Consider the following 23,185-nt stretch of genomic DNA (forward strand, 5'->3'; position numbering starts at 1 on the left):
GAACCGCTGTAACTATTTTTGGTGATAGAACAGCTTATGACCAGAAGCTTATGGGTCGCAGCCTCACTTGTTTCATGTTTTTGTAGTTCTATTCGTATTAAATAATAATACAGCATTTGTGATACGACAGAGGGCTTTAAAAATTTAATGAAACTTCTAATAGATAAAAAGTTATCTTTTAAGCAGCAAGGAATACGGGGATGAACGATACATTGAATTAAAATATCGATAGAATAATTCAAAAACACATAAAACGAAAACTAAACATATTAAACTTTAAACTATACCTAACAGCAAAACTTCAAACAATAGTAACAATAAGGTTTATTATTTTTATACTTACATAGTTTTCTCTTGTAATCATATCTGTCGATAATATATAACTGATAGACAAAACATTTCTATCAATAATATCGATATAACCCTGTATGTGCTACTGGGCTATATTTATTCATTTATTCTTTATTGCACACTTTCAAAATATAAAACAGAGATAAACTTAACGAAAGCAACTTAAAACTAGTATGCAAATGGCGGCCTTATGGCTAAAAGCCTTCTCTAACAGGCAACCGTTGGGTAAAGGACAAAATATTTTTAAGCAAAACGTACATAGGCAGGCAGTCTATTGGAAAATTAATAAAAACAAAAAAATAATAAATTAACAATAAAAAAAAGTAATAATAAAATATAAACTACTTAAATTAAGATTAATAGCAATACATGTATACACATCGATAAATTTACCTATTTATTTAGAGTACTGTGCCTAGTAGATTTCTTTAAATCATTATTATGGATATAGAAAGTGTAAAACAGGTTTACAACACAGTATCAACTTTGGTTATATGTATATCTCCTATCATGATTCGACATGAAACACTATATATATTGAAATATTATTTTAAATATAATATGAATTTATTATAATAGGTAGCTACCATCTTCCACGAGTATCTTATTCGTATGAATGTTTTCAAATTATTAACTTGGTCGAAATTTCAAAGTGACTCTCAAATATTTATGTTCTATTTGATTACAAGAAAATCCATCAGTATTTTCCTTTGAATTTAACCTTGCTATATAATTATCAACTGAAGGTGCAATTAAACAATTAAAAACAAATTATGTCTGGTAATATAACATACATATTAATTCTCCTTTATTCCGATAGAATAAATTATTCGATTGTCTCTATGTTTAGTACTTGTATTCTTAGGATAATAAAGAAGTATGAGAAAAACACAACTACTTAACTTTGCGACTTAACTAAATTTAATCTATTAAATAATTATATTACACAAAAGTAAAGGTTAAACTTGGAGTAGCGGATAATGTCACTAGGATAAGAAACATGAAATTTGAAACTGTGTATGCTACACATTAAAATCGACTGGAACTTGGGGATTAAGACTAAAAAATAGGTGGGCAATAAATAATTTTGAATGAAGCGCCGGAATTTTTTTAAGCTAAACATTAATACGATACTTAATATTTAAAATTATTAACATAATCACATTTAATCTATTAATATACGCAAAGAAATTGCTTCATTAAATTTAACTATACATTTATTTAACACAGAACGATATCAATTCACAGATAAGGGAACAGAAGTATCCGGCTCATAATGAAAGTCAAGCTTTCGTGTGCGCACTATTTCTTTGTAGACATAAGCTGACTTCCTTGGTGTGCGTGTGCGGTTGGGATTGTTATAATCTACTTCATACAACCCGTAACGAATGCTGTTAAAAAAAAATATAATATTAAAAACAATATCAGTTAAAGTTACACATTACAGTAAGTCTTTCGATTTGTGTTGATCCAAATAAATTATCTCAAGTACTATTTTGTACAATTTCATAAGTCGCATGTTAACATTAAGGAAATCAGTAAACATAAGAGGAAATATGAATTTAGTACAATAATTTACAAGTAATTTTAAAGAATTGAATATACTTTTAGGTTGACTTTTTTACTGACTATTATTATCATAAAGCAATATTTTTTATCAGTTACCTGTATCCATGTAACCATTCGAGGTTATCCATCAGACTCCAGGCGGTATATCCTCTAATATCAGATCCATTATCTATTGCATCAAGCAACGCTGCTAAATAAAGCCTGTAGTACGTGATGCGATCATCATCGACAAGCCCGCTGCCACCACCCATTCCGTTCTCAGTTATTAAAACAGGAATGTTATCATAAGTGAAGTCCCGTGTCCCCTAGTGGGGTATGGGGCAGATGATGTACATCCGTTTCACTGATCGATTTTCTATAGGGACAAGTAGGTGATCAGCCTTCTGTGTCCTGCCAGACCGAGACATTTTTTTTTTTTTGTGCGTCCCCACCGGGAATTGAACCCAGGACCCCTCGGTTCTACGCTCACGCGTTAACCACTGTACCAAGGAGGCGGTCGCCAATGTTATCATAATGCTCTTTAATGGAAATTAAGAGATTATAAAATCCCCAGGGCGCCGCCTGAAAACAATTATAATATATAATATCTATTAGGCAATAGGGAACGGCAACGTATACGTCATTTTTTAAATAGTAGAACTATTTAAATTTCCTTTGAGAAAAATATGTCTAAATAAATTGATATGATTTTCACTTTACTTCACTTATCAGTCTTATCGTATATTAGTCGCTTCAGACGATTTGCCTAAAACTGAAAAATATCATTTTACGAAACTAATAAAGCTGTTAATTTAAAATGTATGCAAAAGAGCTGAGTATACAATCAGCATATTATTGTTCATAATGAATAAAGAAATAACGCAAATACCTTGGTTGTGCTGGTCGCGCTCAACTTCCACTTGTCCAATTGATACGACACAACTTCTGCATCATCAAACATGGACGGTACGTTATGAAAACCATTTACTGAAGAGTTTCTGTAAATGTAGAATGAGATATAATGGTTTAGTCCAAAAAAGTCGGAGGTACCCTTCACGTATGATACTTCTTCTGGAGTGAACTCGGGCAGTCTTGATCTAAGAAAACCTTGCTCTGCACTCTTAGCCGCTACTCTTTTCTTCATTATTTCCGGAAAATCACCAGATTTCGAAAATATCGGATGAGCGTATTGCATCCACTGAAATTATAATATTTGTTCACTGCTTATTAAATGAACAACATCGCATGATTTGGGCAGTTAAGAAAGCGTAAGAGTAGAGTAATTTTTTTTAATGATGTTAGGGTATTATTTTAAAAAATACTCTTATGTTTAATAACACAAAATGCTTATATCTGTTTCGTAAACAAAAAAAAATTCTTGTATGAATAATTTTACAAAAGGTCTTACATTAAATGCGTTTGCATCGTGAGCGGCTTCAATATGTTCTTTACCTTCCGGTTCATTCCATCGAGCACTTATAGAAATAAAAATCTTTCCACCGAGAGCAGACCTAAATTCATCATCATAGATATGATATGCTTTAGCATGAGCTAACAAAAGATTTTTTGCGCACAAATATTCTGCAACACCGTGGATGTTTAACAATGGTGCTAAAGCATCGGATCCGTATCCCTCATGACAGATTTGATAAGGCTCATTGATTGTCACCCAATATTTAACTCTATCGCCAAAGAGGTTAAAAGCTATTTTCGCGAAATCGGCATACCAATCCACGATATTAGGGTTCGTCCAACCACCGAGTTCTTGAAGTTTTTGGGGCAAATCCCAATGATAAATAGTTACCATGGGTTCTATGTTATACTTTAGCAGTTCATCAATTAAGTTGTTGTAATACTGAACACCAGCTTCATTAATAATATCTGGAAAACCTGTTGGAAGAATCCTTGTCCACGAAAGAGAAAATCTATAGACGTCTAGACCCAATTCTCTGATCATTTCAACGTCCTTTTTATAAAGATAATAAGAATTTACAGCTATATCCCCGGTATCGCAATTTTTAATACTACAAGGGGTTTGATGGCTCAAATAATCCCAAATGCTCTCCGATCTTCCTGTAAGAAAATAAACCAATTTTTGTCATTTTATTATAGATGGTTCATGGAACTGCTATTGTATCTCCATAATTATTATTCAATACTGTATGTCCTATAAACTGTGGAGAGAATTATCACCTAAATGTACAAAATAACAAACATGAGATTGTATTTAAATTGATACGTTTAGCCAAATTTTTCCGTATATTTTCCTGTATTAGTATTTGACATATCTATGCTTGTTTCAGGTTAAAGTGAGCTAAAGTTTAATCAAACAGGAATTGGTATAACTTCTTTTGAAGAGATTACTTTTGAATTCTTAAACGACATGACATAGTTAAGATAAAATATCATACCATCTTCATTCCAAGCGCCTTCTACTTGATACGCAGCTGTAGAAGCTCCAAAAAGAAATCCTTCAGGGAATTTTCTGACTTCGTGGCGAATAGCATAGCACTGTGGCAGTGCTATAAAAGCCGTTATTATACTAAGAAAAAACAAATGATTACATCACTTAAATTTTGTTTATCATTTGTTTTATATATATGAACACTGAATATTCTTGAAATAATGTAATATAAGTAACATATATTTATCGAATTATAATAAAGACATAAAACTTACTACAATTTTAAAACTTTCATTTCTATATCACTGTAATGTATACCCGTAGCAAAATGCTCTTTAACTAAAAATATCTTAACGGATACATCACAATACAGAATTTATCTGATTTATGATTAGTTTCAGATAAATTTTAATAAAATATTATCTTATCTTAGGAAGCGCATAAGTGTAAGGCTTATTTTCCCATGTTTCAATTTTTGTCCACATATTCTACTAATGAATGAATCAAAAGTATAACTCAGCTCTTTTAATGAATTTATTTTGACTGGGACATAAAAGAGATCTCGCCAACGCTTACGATGGTTGATGAATGATAAATCATTTCGGAATTACATTTTAAATGTAACGAGATTGACAGTCAGAAATTGTTAATAAAGCTTTGAATCTTAAGAATATAAATTAATTTACTTTACTTGAATTTCATGATGATATTTATTTTTAAGTTAAAATAGTAAGTCAGAGCTCCTGGGGTTGAAAAGTACCTATTACGAGCATATGTTGTGTTTATGAGACTATTTAGAAATGAAATAACTACAGTTAAAGACGTTTATTTAATGATATATGTCAGGAGTACCTAATGAAACTTCAATTCACAGATAAGGGAACTGTAGTATCCGGCTCAAAATGAACATCAAGCTTTCGTGTGCTCACTATTTCTTTGTAGACATAAGCTGACTTTCTTGGTGTGCGTGTGCGGTTGGGATTGTTATAATCTACTTCATACAACCCAAAACGAATGCTGTAAATAAATATTATATATGTAAATCTGCTTGCCCGGCTCTAGGCGCTAAGCAGGTCGTCTGTGCGGCCGCGACATCGGTGACTTTGTTTTGTTTTAACTTTCTGATAGCAGAGTTTCTGATTTTTTGAAAATTCTCTGATTTTGTAATTTCAAAATATCGTACTTTTATCAAAACATGTTATTTAGAGGAAAACTAAAATTAAATCGTACGTTTTTTAATTTAATTTTTATATTACATATTTAACATTTTTCAATTTTAATTTATACTCTTAGTAATTATTTACCTATATCCTTGTAACCATTCAAAGTTATCCATTAGACTCCAGGCGGTATATCCTCTGATATCAGATCCATTATCTATTGCATCAAGCAACGCTGCTAAATAAAGCCTGTAGTACGTGATGCGGTCATCATCAACAAGCCCGCTGCCACCACCCATTCCGTTCTCAGTTATCAAAACTGGGACATTATCGTAATGCTCTTTTATCGACGTTAAGAGATTATAAAATCCCCATGGCACCGCCTGAAGAAGAAAAAAAATTCAATTCAGTTCTGCATCAAATCGAGACTCGAGTAAAAAAAGCATTGAAGAATGCCTCAGTAACTAAACTTCATATCGTGACGAAAATAAGTGTTATCACTATTAAAAATAGCACTTCACTCACTTCACATCAAATGGCAACTTATTAATTAATAATATATAGATACAGCAATATAATAAACCTAAATACTTCATATAATATATATACCTTCGTCTTACTTGATTCGCTCAGTTTCCACTCATCTAATTGATACGACATGACCTCTGTATCATCATGAAGCGATGGTACATTATAAAATCCATTTACTGAGGAGTTTCTGTAGACATACACACAGGTATAATGATTAAGTCCAAAAAAGTCGGAGGTACCCTTCACGTATGATACTTCTTCTGGAGTGAACTCGGGCAGTCTTGATCTAAGAAAACCTTGCTCTGCACTCTTAGCCGCTATTCTTTTCTTCATTATTTCCGGAAAATCCCCAGATTTCGAAAATATAGGATGGGCGTATTGCATCCACTGAAATAACCATTACCATAATATTATATTAATATTCTATACATAAATAACTACTAAATATTTTATCAAATATTGAATTACACAAAAATTTCTTACATTGAATGCGTTTGCATCGTGAGCTGCTTCAATATGTTCTTCTCCTTCCGGTTCATTCCATCGAGCACTTATAGAAATAAAAATCTTGCCACCGAGAGCAGACCTAAATTCATCATCATAGATATGATATGCTTTAGCATGAGCTAACAAAAGATTTTTTGCGCACAAATATTCTGCAACTCCGTGGATATTTAACAATGGTGCTAAAGCATCGGATCCGTATCCTTCATGACAGATTTGATAAGGCTCATTAATAGTCACCCAATATTGAACTCTATCGCCAAAGAGGCTAAAAGCTATTTTCGCGAAATCAGCATACCAATCCACGATGTTAGGATTCGCCCAACCTCCGAGCTCTTGAAGTTTTTGTGGTAAATCCCAATGATAAAGGGTAACCATCGGTTCTATATTATACTTTAGCAGTTCATCTATTAAGTTGTTGTAATACTGTACACCAGCTTCGTTAATTACATCTGGAAAACCTGTTGGAAGAATCCTTGTCCACGAAAGTGAAAATCTGTAAAAGTCAAGACCCAGTTCCCTTATCATTTCAACATCTCTTTTGTAAAGATAATAAGAGTTATCTGCAACATCTCCTGTATCGCAATCTTTAATAGTACAGGGGGTTTGATGACTCAAATAATCCCAAATGCTTTCCGTTCTTCCTACAACATAGATAAAATATGCTATATTATTTTCCTTTTATAATATTTACAATTATGATATACTGGTATCTCCATTCTCGGAGGAAGACGAAGCGAAAAATGAGAAATAAATAGGTGCTCTTAATTATTTCACCATAGGAAATGTGAAAACTTGAGCAATATGTACCTATAGTTAGTTTAATTTCTCATTTCCAATTAAACTAAATATAGGTACGTATTACTCAATTTTAACCTCTTAATACGTATTAAAATACAAATAGGAAGTGGTTTGACAAAACTTGACCACAAAAGGCGAGAGAAGGGGGAGAAAAAAAACGACGGAATTAAAACAATATTTCGTACCATCTTCATTCCAAGCGCCTTCTACTTGATACGCGGCTGTAGAAGCTCCAAAAAGAAATCCTTCTGGAAATTTTCTGACTTCATGGCGGATACCATAGCACTGCGGCAGCGATATAAAGACCGTTATAAGACTAAAAATAATAAACACATTTCAACATAATTTAAATTTTATTACATTTAAAAATACAGAGATATGATGGTGTACAAAATAAAATAGAACACCCGTTTTTAAACAATTTTTATGAAAAACTTACTAATATTTTAATAAAACTCCCATCTTTGTTCCTCCCAAAAGAAAAAGTGAGTTAGTGTTGAAAACTAAAACATCAAAACATTTATATATTAAATCATTATCTCAATGACTTCAGATACGTTTTAAAGAAAACCCTCGAAACACTAATATCTTCAGTGATATAATACTATTAAGGATATTGTTTACTTTAAGATGAAAGTGAGCAAAATATTATCTTATCATATGAGCTTTTATATTTTCAGTTACTTATCCTAGCTTCAGATGGTGGCCTAAGATATAAGTATCAATCTTGATATAGTATCATATTACCTATTATGTCAAAAGGTACCTTACAAAGAGCACCTAACGATTACTTAGAGAGGTTTAATTGTGAATAGAATCCAATACATCGATTTGCGGTACCAAAATAAAGCAGGTTCTATATTTAGCTGTATAAATAAAAAAGTCTTTTCTTTTTTGTTACATCTTCATAGAATCTTGTTCATAGAAAGTATATTTTATTGAATATTGGTGCGTTCAAACAAACAAACAAACAAACAAACTCATCGGCTTTATAACATTAGCATGGACTAACGTACATATATAGTAAAGACTAAAGTACATATATAGTCTATAGCCTTCCTCAATAAATGGGCTATCTAGCACTGAAATAATTATTCAAATCGGATGTAGTTCCTGAGATACATTTGTCTGTGAGTAGTAATTACCCAGTATTTGGTAAATATTACCAATTCCAACTAGCTATACGAGTAGAGTAAATATACGAGTTTTCATTTGTCCATCAACAATTGAGTGATGTCAGATGGATCTCCGAATAGAAAGAAATGAAAGACTATGCATTGCTAAGAAATTTGCACGTGAGTTTTTACAGTGGCCTAGTATGGGTGGTAGGGAAAGGGAGCCTGTAGGCAGACGGTAGCTGGTCGGTGAAGTCAAGGATTCTTGTCAGCCCCAGTCCCTATAAATCCGTCCTTCGCTAGCGAGTTCTTGTAATTTCAAATATATAATTATTTTTAAAGATGGTCAAAAAGACTCGTATCTTAAATTCAAATCCATACATGAAATTTATCGGAAAAAGTTCATCAATCCGGTTATGACATTGACAATGAAATTTAAACATAGTGTTTTGATTTTTGTCATTAGCATTTAGCTCATAGCCGCTTATTTTCTACTTGTGTGTAACAAAATAGGATATTGGAAATAATTTGGCACCAATTTTCAATTAAATAATAGACACCAATTGACAAAAAATATTCTCAGAGATGCTATAGCGGTGTTCTCGCTGTGTCATATATTTTATTAATAAGGCTTCGGAGCAATAAACGGCATATTTATGTCGCTTAGTTTTTCACATGGTAAGGTTATCTCTTATTTTATATTTTGGAGACAATGTTTATATTAAATGTTATTGAACGCTCCTATTTTTACACAGGTAGATTAATTAGTTTTCTAGTGACAAGAACAATGACCACTATGAGTGGGGCGGTCGCAAATACAATCAAGACTAAATTAGAAACAGCTTTACAAACAAAGCATCTAGAAGTAATCAATGAATCTTATATGCACAATGTACCTAAAAACTCGGAAACACATTTCAAAGTGGTTGTTGTCTCAGACAAATTCGATGGTCTACCACTTATAAAGGTAAGGGCTGCCTCATCATATAGTATATAATAGTTCATTACTCTCTTTATACCTCTAATTTTAATATTAACAAGAAACTATTCTAATTGAAACCAAATCGATCCAGCTATATTTTTGTGGATGACTGATTTATTTACAATAAAAATATAGTCTTAGTTACTCCCTATAAAATCAACAACTTACCAATGAAGTCCCCATAAAAATTAGTCTGGCTGCACGAATAGGAGTGAAATTTCCAAGATCTATCTAATGACAAGCAAGGTGACAAATAGGTATAGCATTTTAGTGATTTTTTTTAACCCTACCTCTAATTTTTTTTCTAATACTAAGTAACTAAGCTAAGTAATCTAAAAATGTCAATATCTGTACAGTGGTTTAACAATTGGTGGATGGTGATTGACACATATACAAACAAAAAAACAGAACAATTTTTACTCACACTTGCTTTGGGTCTTTATAAAACCCTATTGCATGGCAACAAAATTTTTGAAAAATATTAAATGTATAGAAATGGTACAGTTACTGTTTTATTCTATGTATAGATTACTAATTATGAATGTATGAGACATATCACATCTCTTCCATTTTCTTTTATTTCTACACTACTAACTAGAATATAAAATTATTTCATTCATTGTAAGTCATCTGGCCTATCAGTAATGGGTCTTTTAATTTGGAAAGAATAGCTATTACTAATGATGTAATAATGTTTCATTTTATATTGCACAATAGAGATATTGTATTAAATTACAATAGAGATATTTATATCAAAATTGGTTGCAAAATGACATGCAGTAGTATTATAGAGATATTTATGATTACTCCTTTTGTTGAAGAGAATTTGTGTAAGCTTCTTTTATTCCAGAGACATAGACTCATCAATGATATTCTAAAAGAAGAATTGCAGAGTGGAGTCCATGCTTTATCAATCATAGCAAAGACTCCGGAACAATGGGATAAGAGTGACAAGATAGTGGATAGTAGCCCCAATTGTAGAGGTGGTTTTGGTAAATAAACAGTAAATAGGCAATAAATGTAGTAATTATTATTAAACTTTAATAAAATAAACATTTTTAAATCTTTCAAATTGTTTTATTTACTATTGTGATTTTATTTATCTCAATAAAAGGAGATTTGAGACATTTGGTTAAAAAAAATATTTTTATGTAAAACAACAATTTTGACACAATCTTTTAAGTATTTATCAGTACAAGGTAAGAAATTGTAATAATAAGAAAAATATATATGTATTAAATTGTACATGGTGTCCTGTTAAAAAAATAAAAATTGTTATTTGATTATTAAAAGACTACTAATGCTACTACATATTAAAATTTCACTTGCACCAGCCTTTCTATTGAACTAGACTGTGTGAAAAGCCCCGTGGGCTGCAATTCTGTCTTAATTTAGTTTACATTATGTTTATCAAAGAATATTGCTTCACAGGCTATGTTTGAAATGTTTATACATAACACAAGCAAACTTCATTCATAACAAAAGAAGACTGTACAAAACCAACACAAAACATAATATTTTATCGATAAGGGAAACTACTACTAGTAGACCAAAAGTATATCAAAGAGTTCTAATTGAAAGGGTAAATTTTGTACAATACTGAAAACTACATCACATTTTGAAATATATCAATACTGTTTCCTTTTAACAATTTATTTAATAAGTAGGAATTCTAATAGGACTATATCTTACTGTTCGCATTTATACATAATATCAATATTTTAGTGGAAATGTATTATACATTCTTAAAATTAGCTAGAATTTTTAAATTTTTGCTTAAATTCAACGGGAGTATAGTATACACTATAAAACTGCTTATTCTTTCAGTTGCATTATAGTTTAGATATCAAATTAGCAGGACTCGACCTATAAAGACTTCTCTTATAAAGAGTTAATATTTACTATACAGGAAAGCTTATACATAACTAACCATACTATACTTTCCTTTTTTGACTACTTACTTTAGTGTAAAGATTATATTTTTATATTTGTCAAGAGTATATGTCAATAATTGATCAATAAATGAAAAAAAGAAGTAAACTATGTTTAGAATGAAGCTATACTAGATTCGATAAATGAATTAATTTTGTACTCGGCAATTTATCTCCTCTAATGTATCAATGATATACAAACTAGTTGTACAAAGGCTGCCTAAACCCAAAAGGGCATGCTTTCTACGTCGTAAAATGCAAATATTAATGACTGTATAGATTACAAATGTCTTTTTATTTTACGTAAACTTATTTACACCATTTTTTCCACAAGTATATCAAAAGATAAATGTATTTGTCAATTTACACTTGAAGTTTGCAAGGAAAATCGTTCAACATCATACATTTTTTTTATATTCATTTGTGTCAGGTATGTGACTATACTAAGATTATGTCCTTATTCTATAAATTCACATGCGCAACGCTCACTGCACAAAGTCTTATACACCGTTCAACGGTGTTAGTTATATCAGAGATTAAAACTATCCAATCGTAGTTTCCCCTCGTTCTCAGTCAAGTACAACAAGTCAGCCATTGTCTGCTCGCATATAGCCTCTTCCGCTTTCTCTGACATCTAAAATGAGAAACATTTGTTTTATTATTTGCATCGTACTCAGTACATATTATTCTCATGAATAAATCCAAAATATTAGAGAAATATTCACGAATTCAAATTCGCCAACTTAACTAGGCTTCTGAGAGAATAATTAAATCTATATTACAAATATTATTTTTTACTAATAACGTTTTAATTTATATACATTTGGTTTATGGAAATATGTTTATGTCATCATAATTTCTTTCTCAAAGCGGATAAATCAGATTTTTTATACAAGAGAGGCATAATTTTTTAAGCTCTTTAATATCAACAAGATTACCAGCTGTCCACCTGCATGGTCCAAGCCCTAAACCCTTTCAGCAACTATCTCTCTATTCTCCTATGTCAAGATACAAAAATGATGCGATGTGAAAGAAACACAAACAGACAATCACACATTAGCATCAATAATCCAAGTAACACCTGAACATTAATGTATATTCAATATGCAGACTCACCGGACGGTACGCATGTTTAGTGTTCGGTGAGAATTTGAAATTGGGTCCAAAATTGACGCTGACTGTGCAGTTCTTGTGCAGCGAGACGGACGGATAGTAGCAGCCCTGGAACACGTCCGTAAACGCTTCGCCTTGACACTCGCCGTTCTTGAAGAAGTAGATCTTGCTGCCGGATAGCGGCTTCAGATTGTTGAGTGATTCCTGGATCTTGTCCTTGTCCTCGTAGTACAGGTGGCTCTTGAACTTCACGAGCGGCTACAATTCAAATATTCATCAGAGACTGTTAAATGTTTTGACTGATGAATGATGATGAACAGTGTCGCCCATTTAACGAGGGCATTCCGTTTTGGGAAACGATCTATATTTTATTTGTTACATGCTCTAGAATATTGTGTCTACGAGATAATCGTCGTTTTTGAGTTTCTTGGCAGACCTCTAGCGTCTCGAGCTGGTATTTGAGACTGTTTAAAGATTATTTCATTAATTAAAATGTTTTCAGCACTGTCAAATACCGTACACTAAATTGCTCAGTTCGTATAATTATGTACTTACGCGATCCTTATAAGTGTTTGGTGTGTATTTAGTGGAAGGGCTATCCGGCAAGATGATAAGGAAACCTAAAGTGTCGCCCTCGCCGTAACCCGGACTGTAGTGCTTACCGCGGGATTCGTGAAACCTAAGGAAAAACAAACGATCAATAACTATTTAACATGATCATCTTACGCCCGAAATTAATAGTGTATCTATTATTTTTTATTTGTTTATGTTTGTGTGTAAATGAGGATCTACTCTGTATATTTTTCAAAAACAATTACTAAAAACAATAACAGTGTATCTTCTATAAGGGGATATGCATCACTTTTCGATTATTCAACACTCTACGATCGATCGATCTCTTAATCTGCTTGCCAATATAAAAACAATCCTCCTTTTCTCAGAAAATGGATTATTAACCTCGACTGTTAATGAGAGAGTAAATAGTAGAATAAGTGCAAAACGTAACGGCAATTCAATATTCAGATACCTGGTGCCCTTGCGGCTGCGCCACGAGTAACCGAACTTGTCGTAGCCGAGCGGCGCCTGCAGGTTGGCGTAGCGCCGGCCCCAGCCCACGCGGCTCGCGGCGCCCTCCGGCATCTCCTCCACGCTCGCCTCCCAGTACCACGAGCCGCGGGACACGCCTGCCGCGCCACAAGTGGTCAATACACGTTTCTCTTTCTTAGAATATCGTTGGATGAGTTCCCTAACTCATCCAACGATACATAGTAGCAATGCTAATTTCACGCCAATCTGCTGTGGGCGTCTCAGTTGCACCACATAATACAGACTTTTACACAATTACTTAGAAAATAAGGCATTAAATTGTGTTAAAAATATTAACCACTCGTGTAACATGCGTCAGAAAATTACTTTAATGCGCAAAATAATTACTTTAGTATATCTCGATAAGTAAATATTCAGTGTTTGTTTTCGAATACCTCAGATAATTACCATTGCGTAAGTAGGTTAAAAAAAAGCATAAAAATAAAAGTTTTAAAAAATATCAACACACAGACAAAGTCACTTTCATAATATTACTAGCTGCACCCGGCAAACGCTGTTCTGCCTTACTATTATCATTTAGGGGTATGAAAAATAGATGTTGGCCGATTCTCATAGATAGCGGATAAGCACATAAAATTTCATCAAAATCGGTCAAGCCGTTTCGGAGGAGTATGGCAACGAAAACTGTGACACGAGAATTTTATATATTAGAAGAAGTAGCAATTATACAAACAAAAATAATTTAGGTGGTAATTTTTTCAAGGGTGTGGTAGGCGATTTTAAATTCCGAAACTATGACGAAAAAAAATGGAAATTATAAAAAAAATTAAAAAAAAAAAAATCACATGAACCTACTTATTTTTCATCATAATTAGCCTCATGACACCCATCAGCGCTTTTCGCCTATCATACCTAGTCGAGAAATGTCCCCCCGTTATAAAAGTGCGAACCGTCGGGTTAATAATATAATGAATAAATCGCATTTAAAATCCGTTAAAAAGTCTTTAATTTCTAAATCTATAATACTCGCGTAAAATCAAACACAAGAAAATACTATAGTGCAAAAAGTTTATATGGAAACATACCGTGCGTCGCCCGCACCATGCAATAGCCCTTCTCGCCGGTCACGGCCAGCCGGTCCTCGGCTATCTTCAGCTGCGGCGCGCGGTCGTGCAGCGCGAGCAGCACCCCGCCGGGGCACAGCGAGCGGTACAGCCAGCCCGGTATCGGCTTGCCGCTCCACTCGTTGCTTTCGTCGAACTCCTGCAATAGTATGGGTATTATTTATCAGTGGTACCCACCACTCCTGTGGTATGTTTTGATAAAAAAAATTATATAAACAATTTATATAGTGATTTGTTCAATTGTATAAGAATATAGAGTTCACAGATAATAATATCGCGCACCACACATTGTTATGGACATGGTCACACTGTACTGCATATGTTCTTGCCTTATTATACATTATGGCCTATATAGCACAATAGTATAGCGTATGCTGAAATTTACTTAACACCTACCCTACTATACTACCTACCCTATATTATTAGTCAATTATTAACAATGATTAGACACTTGCTTCTTAGTAGCCTAGCGCAGACAAATGTAACGAATTAAATTACTTATAAACTATTTAATTTACAAGACTATTATTGTAAGATGACAATATAACAATAAATATCCCGCTACTAACAATTTAAGCAGTTATAATAAACGATATATTACGTCTACCAATTCACCTGTCTAAACGGCGCGTGTGGGTCCGGCTCAGCCAATATGTACCTATACCCATCCTTGTTAAACGGATGCTCAGTCGGGTATCCGTGTGAGGGTAGTTTCAAAGAGCTAAGATCGCTCGACCTTCCCTTCTTGCCGACCGGCGCGCCCGTCTCCGCTCCCACTGCGGGTCGCCGCTTGCCTTGTCGGCCCTTTACATTGCCCGTTAAAGGTACTGAAAGTTAAGTTAAATTGTATATTTTATTCATTTTTTTTCCTTTAATTTTTTTTTGTCAGAGCTGAGTCTTTGGGGTAAGGAAAAGGATACGGGCCTCCCATGACAAATTAACGTATCATTTTCAATTTCTAGAGTTTTGGCTTTGACCTTGTATTGCAAGCGTGTATATTGGTAAATTCATGTTTAAATGTAGTCTATGCCCGTTCCCAAGGTCAAGGACATATTTGTTCAAAATTTCCTACTGTTTCATTGTTTTACGAGCAATAATATTTAAAATCGTTAACTGAAAGAGCTACTTGCGCAATTATTATTATCAATAATCTAATATATAAAATTCTCGTGTCACAGTTTTCGTTGCCATACTCCTCCGAAACGGCTTGACCGATTTTGATGAAAATTTTTGTGCTTATCCGGTATCTATGAGAATCAGCCAACATCTATTTTTCATACCTCTAAATGATAAGAGTAAGGCAGAACAGCGTTTGCCGGGTGCAGCTAGTAATAAATAAATGAATATGCCTTCATATTATAAAGCAGTCTTCCGCTGCGTTTATTTCTTTACGATAAACTCAAACAACTCAAGAGCATTCGTGTGGTTTTCACCAACAAGAATCCTTCGAAAAAATATAAAACTCTAAACTTTTGATCCATATAAAAACAAATTGGTGTCGAATTACAAACTTTGTATCCAGTAAAGTCCCATGCAATACCACCAGTGGCAGAAGTCATAGAGAAAAGTAGATTATTTTCGTTATCTTTCGAGTAACGCGAAGTCGTGGGCATAAGATAGCTCTGTATAATTTACGTCAATTGTGAGTATGCCGCGTAAACCCGTTGTACAGCTTGCAAACATGCAAACTCTGACTTATTTTATAGTAATCCAGTTTCTTTTAAATGAGTGTGCAGGTTACACTGGACTTAAACTTATCGGTGAAATAAATTCTTGAGAATAACTAGACCAATAATGATAATCGCTATTTGACATGTTTTTTGAGATCTCACAAAAAACATATCTAAAGTTAATAAATTTTAATTATATGCTAGCCTTCAATGTTTAAAATGAAGAATAAATATCACAATAAGAAATAGCGTCGCTAAAATGCACTTTACATTACTTAAATAACACCAGAAACATTTATTTAAATTATTGTCGACGTTAAACTGTGTAGTTTTCTTCTCTTCAATCCGCACCTGATCCACCATCGGATGAATGAAATAGATGGGAAAAATTATAACTATTAACTATATACAAACTAAATTTAAAATTTAGTTTAACGCTACGGATTCGTCGTCGTCTTTTAAAATGTCTGCTGATTAAAGGTATATCACGCACCGGATTACTATTATTTATTTTAATACTATAAAGAATATAAAAAAATACATGTATCTTAAAAAAGCACGGCGGTAGCACCCCTGAACAAAGCCATAAAATACATAATATAATAAACTCACTGCAAATAGTGCAATTAAATTGTGGCTTATAAATATAGCATTTAAAGTTACGTTGTTTCAGTTTCGTCTTGTCTACGACACGCATGCGCTGCGGTCAACATCTCGACACAGTGTTTTATTCAAACACGGAGTAATACTCATAACACCTAATACTTTCTGTTTGTCGAACAGACCACAACCTTATTCACTTCAAATGATTATATCCTAGTATTAAAAACAGTCTACTACGAAATGTCACTGTAATGACTATGGAAAGTATTGATATAATGTTCTTTTTCGTTTTGCTCTAAGTTGCGGTCGTCGTTTTACATGGAAACCCGAGCTTAATAGGCTATATGAAGGCAGATCATACCAATTAAAGCGACGTGAATAGTTTTAAGCGAATCAGATTCTGCCACACAATACGCACTAGAAAATATATGAAAATACGAAAACGATTTCAGCATTATTTTTAAACTAGCTGTAACCCACGGCGTCACTCGCGTGGTTCCCTGGGAAAATTAGCCTATGTTCTAATCCACAATACAATTATAATCTATCTCTATTCCAAATTGCATACGGATACGATAGCTGTCTTCGCGTGAGAGTAACAAACATCTATACGTTCATTCATCCATTCATATTCCATAATTACGAACCTTCGCGTTTATAATATTAGTAGTATAGTTTTCAAGCTTACGATTAAAACATAGTATTTATAACACCGAATAATTCGTTGTAAGTTAAATTACACAGTAGCTGCTTTCTAAAACAATATTTATTTGCCTTCAAAAATATGGTATCCGATCAATGTTTAATTTATACAGAGTTCGATAATTAGCATCTGCAAATGCAAATAGTAAGAGTCGCATAATTTAATCCAGTTTATACAAATAAACAAAATTGGAGTCTATTTTTAATATTAAAATTAGTTTATAAAGACAATATCATGAATTTAAGAATTGTACTACTGGACTTTATGTCAATAAACAATAATTGAAATTCTGATAACGAAATATTTTGAATATTTCGGTACTAGTCACTATAGAGTACGTAGGATATTAGCGAAAGCAGGTATTGTTACGTCACCGATACATGAAACTGTCTTTGCAATTTTCTAGATCTTTACTATACTAAACTATATCTTTGCTTGTACTACTGACTACCTAATATAGTGTGTGAGCAAATTTTTACTGAATTTAATTGATATTGATAGTGTTTAATACTAACAGTCCGCTCCGGCTTCATCCGTAGTACGTACTTTATTTCCATAAGAACCTTCCTTGCGCATACAAAAAAAATAACTATTTGCCGAGTTGGTCGATCCGTTCTCGATTTTAACGCTTAACAACTCATTTGGCGACTCATAATATTTATATAGATAATTATGTAAACCAAATATTTATGTTTGATATAAAAAATTACACTTTTATTTAATGCACCGAAAATCAAGTATTACTTAATCACATTCTAACTCAACAAAAATATAAAAGCTACGCATATGTATTAGAAAAGTAGGTCACAAATAAATTTCTCATACAATCTACATTTACATATCTCAACGAAAACATATAATCAACTAGGCATCTCGTTAACAATTACCTTTAATTTAATAAACACAAGAAAATGCTAATTAAGTCAGCGCTATTGAAAACATGTTACGCAACGATTGTTATCTTCAGTTTTCAACTCAATTTGTGGATGACCTATAAGTTATGTTAGTATTCGCCATAAACGACAATATTATCCTAAATCATCGTAATAATAATAAACTCCTATGTTTCTTGTTTTAGCTGTAACATATTGTTATGAAGCCGTAAACTAAATCACTCATGTATATATAACTTAAAAGCGTGTAAATAATCATAAAACACTTACTATCCATGTCGAACGGGAACGGTAATCACATTAATTCGACGACCGACTACGAAACAGTGATAAGATAAGGAACTAGTTACTGCCCTAAGCATACACAAAGATACATATCACATTTACAATCATGCAAATTAAATGAACTCCAATACTCTCAATAGCTTTTCCATGCCACTGTTATAAAAACCTACATTATAATACGAGCATGCAAAGTAAACATCCGTTCAAGGCCATTCACGTACGTACATCTTATTACGTCTGGTGTAAAAATTTTAATGGTTTTATTTTACAAAAATATAACTCACCAGCCATAAAGTTCAAGGTTTAATATGGAAATAATAAAGTGGAATCGATGGAGATATCGTCGTTGGACGCGACGCCGCGTATGTGAGCGTTTAAAGTGGGAGTAGAGCCACACTCGCAACGTAGCTTATACGTGTCGCGCCTGTGTGTATTCGGTGTTTACAAACACCACCGCAGTGCATACAGAACAATGTCATTATTCAATACTTGGTCTAGAATTTTATGCGACATGTTCGCGTAACTTACGAACTAATATTTGCTACCATTTCGTTCGTGTGGCCATCTCTTACGTCTTAATATTTCAAACGTTTTAATTAGAAACACAACCTGGTTATGTTTTACAAAATAAACAGACAATCATTATTAATCTTAATACGATGATCCAATAAAAAAATGTGATTATTTTAATGTTTGAAACATTCCCATTATTTCTAATAAAACAGAATTTATAGTTCCACAGAAATGGGTCAGGGCAGGTATATAAACGCCGCTCTATAGACATACTAGATTCCCGCGCGCGGCTGCACCCTTGTCAATAAAGGAAAAGATAGACAGACCCAGGGTTTTTACCATAAAGATCCCGTTACCGTGGGATTTCCGGGATAAAAATTATCTTTGTAACAAATATCCTGGTAATTGATGCAGTGGTTTAAGCGTGAAGAAGAGTGCATTTATGATAAAAGTAGGAATAAAAATCTGGCCGATTTAACTTTTCTTGCCGTAACAATTTAAGAGATTAAACGTTTATACACAGGTTTTCCCGAAAGACGAAGTCAAGCCGAAGCAAAACCGAGCAAAGGCAAATCATCAAAATATTAAAAAAATTAGGTAAATTTAAAAATAACGTATAAAAATAATCTATACAATAGGAATTGTCAAACAACTTACTTTTTCCAAAAAAAAAATGTTTGTTATTATACTCAGCCCTCTTAATTGACATAAAATTTTTAAATCAGTAGTCAGTCAGCAGAACTGGTGGTTCTGATGAAAATTGGACGATTATCATAAGTAAAGTGTACACATTTGAAGCTGAGCCGGTTTTAAGATAATACTAAGCAACGGTTCGAAATATTTTGGATTCGGAACTTTATGTAGAGATCAATACTGAATACATTGATAATACTTATACAAAAAAATTATAAATATCAACTTTGTCTATTATAATCTCTTTGCTGTCAAAAAATTCTACAACGTTTGTTGTGATAAGTGATAAGAAATATTTGCGCATGTTTGAATTTTGTACTTGTTACGAATTTGCGTTACATGATAACATGATGCACAATCGGTACCTTGTTTTAATGCAGGAGGTATTATTGTAGATATTAGGACACATTCAATAACTCTACCCAAATAAGAAAAACATTAAAATAATTCTGAATTTAAAAAAGATTATATAAAAACGGAATATTTGGAAACGGCATCCTGCTCCCCCATTCATCGTACGAAATACAATAACATGCTATTATTTCGCCGGTTTGCAGTGGGGGTGTGGTACTTCCCCGATGTAGGCTGGCCCTACTTGTGCCAAAGCATGCTCGACTCCCACATAAAAAAAATATTAATATTTAATTAATGGTTGACCGTGGATTCGATTTGAAAATGTCAAGTTCACGCTGAATTAACACTAGAGATACTGAGTTTGCGCTCAAAGCAAAAAAATTTCAAGTAAGATCAAGTATGATTGAAGAAATAAAAATCTTCACAATATCTATAAATCTATTGTTATATTGTAATTGTGTAACAAACACACTGAAATTACAAAAAAATACATAATAAATTTTTTGATAAAGGATAGTTGTTTTAATTAGAATCCAAGCTTTATCTATTTCATGCAATTTTTCAACATCCTGATAAGTTAATTAATAATGTTAAGTTAAATACAGTTCTGGCTCAGATTTTCTGATCCTTGTAGCACTAACATACTATATAGATATGCAGTAATCAAAGAAAATACTGACCAAATAGATGTATATTTATTTTTAAGTATTATACAATAACTAGGTAAAGAAATTGTTGCATCCACATGCATATTAATAATATACAGATGGAGAATTTGTTTCAATGTGGTAATTTCAAAAACTACTGGGGACTAATATCATAAATTATTTCACCAATATATTTAATATGTATCACGGGTGAAGCACAACATGAGCACATGACTATGAAGAAAATATCTTCAATTTTATAAATACTTTGGAGCCTTTTAAATTTATCAGTATGCATATGTGGCAAAAATTTCCCACTAAGAAGACGTATCTTTCCCATTGTTAAGTTTTAGCTTTACACGACAAGTCTTTGCCCACAAAGTTGTATAAGCAACAAGATACAAATTAGTTAAAGTAAATAAATTAACGTTTCCAAAACTGCTCTGGTAATTTTGTTGAGTTGGTGGTTCTACTGATGGTAAGCGATCACCACTGCACAGGAACATTCACAGAGTCAGTGCCTCTGCAAATGTGCTGCCCGTTTCATGGGGAAAGGGATAAGAAAAAGATTGACGATGAGAAAGAGGGAATTGGCAGAAGGATGGGGCAGGGTGAGGTAAAGGAAATGGGCCACCGATTTTGTTTAAAGTGAAAAGATACTCAACTATGTTTCAAATTTAGCTAAGTTTCCAAACTAATCGTCATCTTTTGTCCCTATGAAAATTCAATATGACAACTTAAAGACTTTGTTAATATAATAAGTATCAACATGTGAAAGGCAGAAATATGATTACAATGTCAAAAAAATATTCTGAGCACTTACCCGTAGCTATTCCCATGTCAGTCACCTTTAACTGGCCCTGCTTTATCATAGCTTCATAATTGGGCTTAATATTTGTGAGTTGCATGCTAAATAATCCAAACATTGGGCCTTGATGTGCGTCCTCTTCATAGGTGAATGTCACTTGTATGTCTTTTATGAGTGCCCTCTGCACTGTTGCATACCAAGATTGTGTAACTCTGAAAACAAGCTCACATAAGAACTAAATTCTTATGAATGTTAATTACCAACAAAAAACAACCAGGACAAATTAAGAACTTTAAATCATATCTCAATATTTATACTGAAACAGATATAATTATATATTTTAAAAATGGAATATGACACAGATTTTTTTTAATCCATTGACTAAAGAAGTTTGATAAATTCTTAAATATTGATAAATCAAATTATACCGTCTTGGCATTGTTGTCATAGCTTCCCAATATTGATCAATATATGGTATGATTTCTTTATCCTTACTAAACAGGGCCTTATTGCTTCCATCCTTAATGCTTTCTTGTCTTAAATTTGCAATTGCAGTAAGACACATTTGTGGAAAAGCTATAAAATAAAATATATCATAATTTATAAATATTATATTGTAAATGCCCATTATGTTTCTGTAACCAGATTTCTACCAGAATCACCACTCAGAAGAAAATATAATAATTTCAGGCTTCTGGCATTTAGGTTTCCACTGGGCATGAGAACTATTACTTACAGATAAATTATTGAACATTTCAATATTTTATTTTCAAAGTTACTTCTAAATTCTACTTACTAGCTTGGTTCTTTTTAAACGTTTCCAATCCTGTTGGTGAACAATTTTTGCATATAAACAAATAATTTGACATAAATGGGACTAATTTACCCAGCTGATATCCAATACAAGATTCATGATACCACCTGTTGCAAGAGGCACAAAGAAGTTCTACTATATTCAAGTTTCTGTCTTTGCCGCTGAAAAGAGGTTACAATGTTTTAAAAAAAGAACACAACAAACTGGCAGAGTAACGTACTTTATCCTACTACATAATATGTGAGTTATACCAGTAACAATTTCCTTGAGTATCAGTATTTTTGTTTTTGTTTTTATCGAGATTTTCCCCCGCTTTTTGAGATTCTGATGTTTGAGAATTGTCCATGGCATCGTTAGATATTTGAACTCCTTCATTTACAGAAGCCATTACAGAATTTTAGTTATCCCTCTCTGATTTTAATCCAATTAATATTTCATGTCAAATTTTTCAAACAATATTTTAAGATTACAGATTTACGGAGATCCGAGAGCGTCAGGTATATTTATTTATTAAATGCTTATATCAATCGACAAGTAAGAAGTACCCTGATGCAAAACTTCAATCACTTTCAAACATCAAATTCATTGCGT

General features: G+C 32.8%; 3 protein-coding genes across 5 annotated transcripts; 1 reads left to right on the plus strand and 2 right to left on the minus strand.

The window, feature by feature from the left end:
* Nucleotides 1-1,588: 1,588 nt before the first annotated feature.
* LOC119840610 (lactase-phlorizin hydrolase-like) lies at nucleotides 1,589-7,761 on the minus strand. Its single transcript, XM_038367297.1, is given in 12 exon segments — nucleotides 1,589-1,742; nucleotides 2,017-2,198; nucleotides 2,425-2,481; nucleotides 2,789-3,097; nucleotides 3,569-3,972; nucleotides 4,311-4,441; nucleotides 5,156-5,320; nucleotides 5,608-5,846; nucleotides 6,073-6,381; nucleotides 6,478-7,163; nucleotides 7,485-7,615; nucleotides 7,739-7,761. Coding segments are annotated over 12 exon segments (2,790 nt in total).
* Nucleotides 7,762-8,838: 1,077 nt separating this feature from the next.
* On the plus strand, nucleotides 8,839-10,463 carry LOC119840378 (bolA-like protein DDB_G0274169). Its single transcript, XM_038366972.1, has 3 exons — nucleotides 8,839-9,092; nucleotides 9,170-9,381; nucleotides 10,247-10,463. The coding sequence occupies exons 1-3, from the start codon at nucleotides 9,071-9,073 to the stop codon at nucleotides 10,394-10,396; spliced, it is 384 nt and encodes a 127-aa protein (XP_038222900.1). The 5' UTR covers nucleotides 8,839-9,070; the 3' UTR covers nucleotides 10,397-10,463.
* A 135-nt stretch (nucleotides 10,464-10,598) lies between these two features.
* LOC119840377 (set1/Ash2 histone methyltransferase complex subunit ASH2) lies at nucleotides 10,599-23,157 on the minus strand. Of its 3 annotated transcripts, XM_038366968.1 has the most exons (10): nucleotides 22,846-23,157; nucleotides 22,577-22,755; nucleotides 22,209-22,356; nucleotides 21,796-21,992; nucleotides 15,227-15,438; nucleotides 14,573-14,750; nucleotides 13,468-13,624; nucleotides 12,996-13,119; nucleotides 12,444-12,698; nucleotides 10,599-11,961 (listed from the first exon to the last, which is right to left on the minus strand). In XM_038366968.1, exons 1-10 carry the CDS (start codon nucleotides 22,980-22,982, stop codon nucleotides 11,857-11,859), a joined length of 1,692 nt encoding a protein of 563 aa, XP_038222896.1. In that variant the 5' UTR covers nucleotides 22,983-23,157; the 3' UTR covers nucleotides 10,599-11,856. The 3 variants fall into 3 exon arrangements, with proteins under 3 accessions (XP_038222896.1, XP_038222898.1, XP_038222899.1); XM_038366970.1 differs by lacking the exons at nucleotides 21,796-21,992; nucleotides 22,209-22,356; nucleotides 22,577-22,755; nucleotides 22,846-23,157 and adding an exon at nucleotides 19,050-19,205 and having other exon boundaries at nucleotides 10,602-11,961; XM_038366971.1 differs by lacking the exons at nucleotides 21,796-21,992; nucleotides 22,209-22,356; nucleotides 22,577-22,755; nucleotides 22,846-23,157 and adding an exon at nucleotides 18,751-18,772 and having other exon boundaries at nucleotides 10,602-11,961.
* Nucleotides 23,158-23,185: the final 28 nt, after the last annotated feature.

This window comes from Zerene cesonia, chromosome 6 (assembly GCF_012273895.1).
Source record: "Zerene cesonia ecotype Mississippi chromosome 6, Zerene_cesonia_1.1, whole genome shotgun sequence".
In the NCBI taxonomy this organism is placed as follows: domain Eukaryota; kingdom Metazoa; phylum Arthropoda; class Insecta; order Lepidoptera; family Pieridae; genus Zerene; species Zerene cesonia.

Excerpts from the sequence above, each read along its gene's own strand:
- LOC119840378 (XM_038366972.1), top strand. The coding sequence starts at position 9,071 with ATGTCGCTTAGTTTTTCACATG. Across the intron at positions 9,093-9,169 it reads GTCGCTTAGTTTTTCACATG|GTAGATTAATTAGTTTTCTA; the intron begins GTAAGGTTATCT and ends ATTTTTACACAG. Across the intron at positions 9,382-10,246 it reads ATGGTCTACCACTTATAAAG|AGACATAGACTCATCAATGA; the intron begins GTAAGGGCTGCC and ends CTTTTATTCCAG.
- LOC119840377 (XM_038366968.1), bottom strand. The coding sequence starts at position 22,982 with ATGGCTTCTGTAAATGAAGGAGTTCAAATATCTAACGATGCCATGGAC. Across the intron at positions 15,439-21,795 it reads TGACATGGGAATAGCTACGG|TACCTTTAACGGGCAATGTA; the intron begins GTAAGTGCTCAG and ends CTTAACTTTCAG. Across the intron at positions 14,751-15,226 it reads CACACGCGCCGTTTAGACAG|GAGTTCGACGAAAGCAACGA; the intron begins GTGAATTGGTAG and ends ATACTATTGCAG.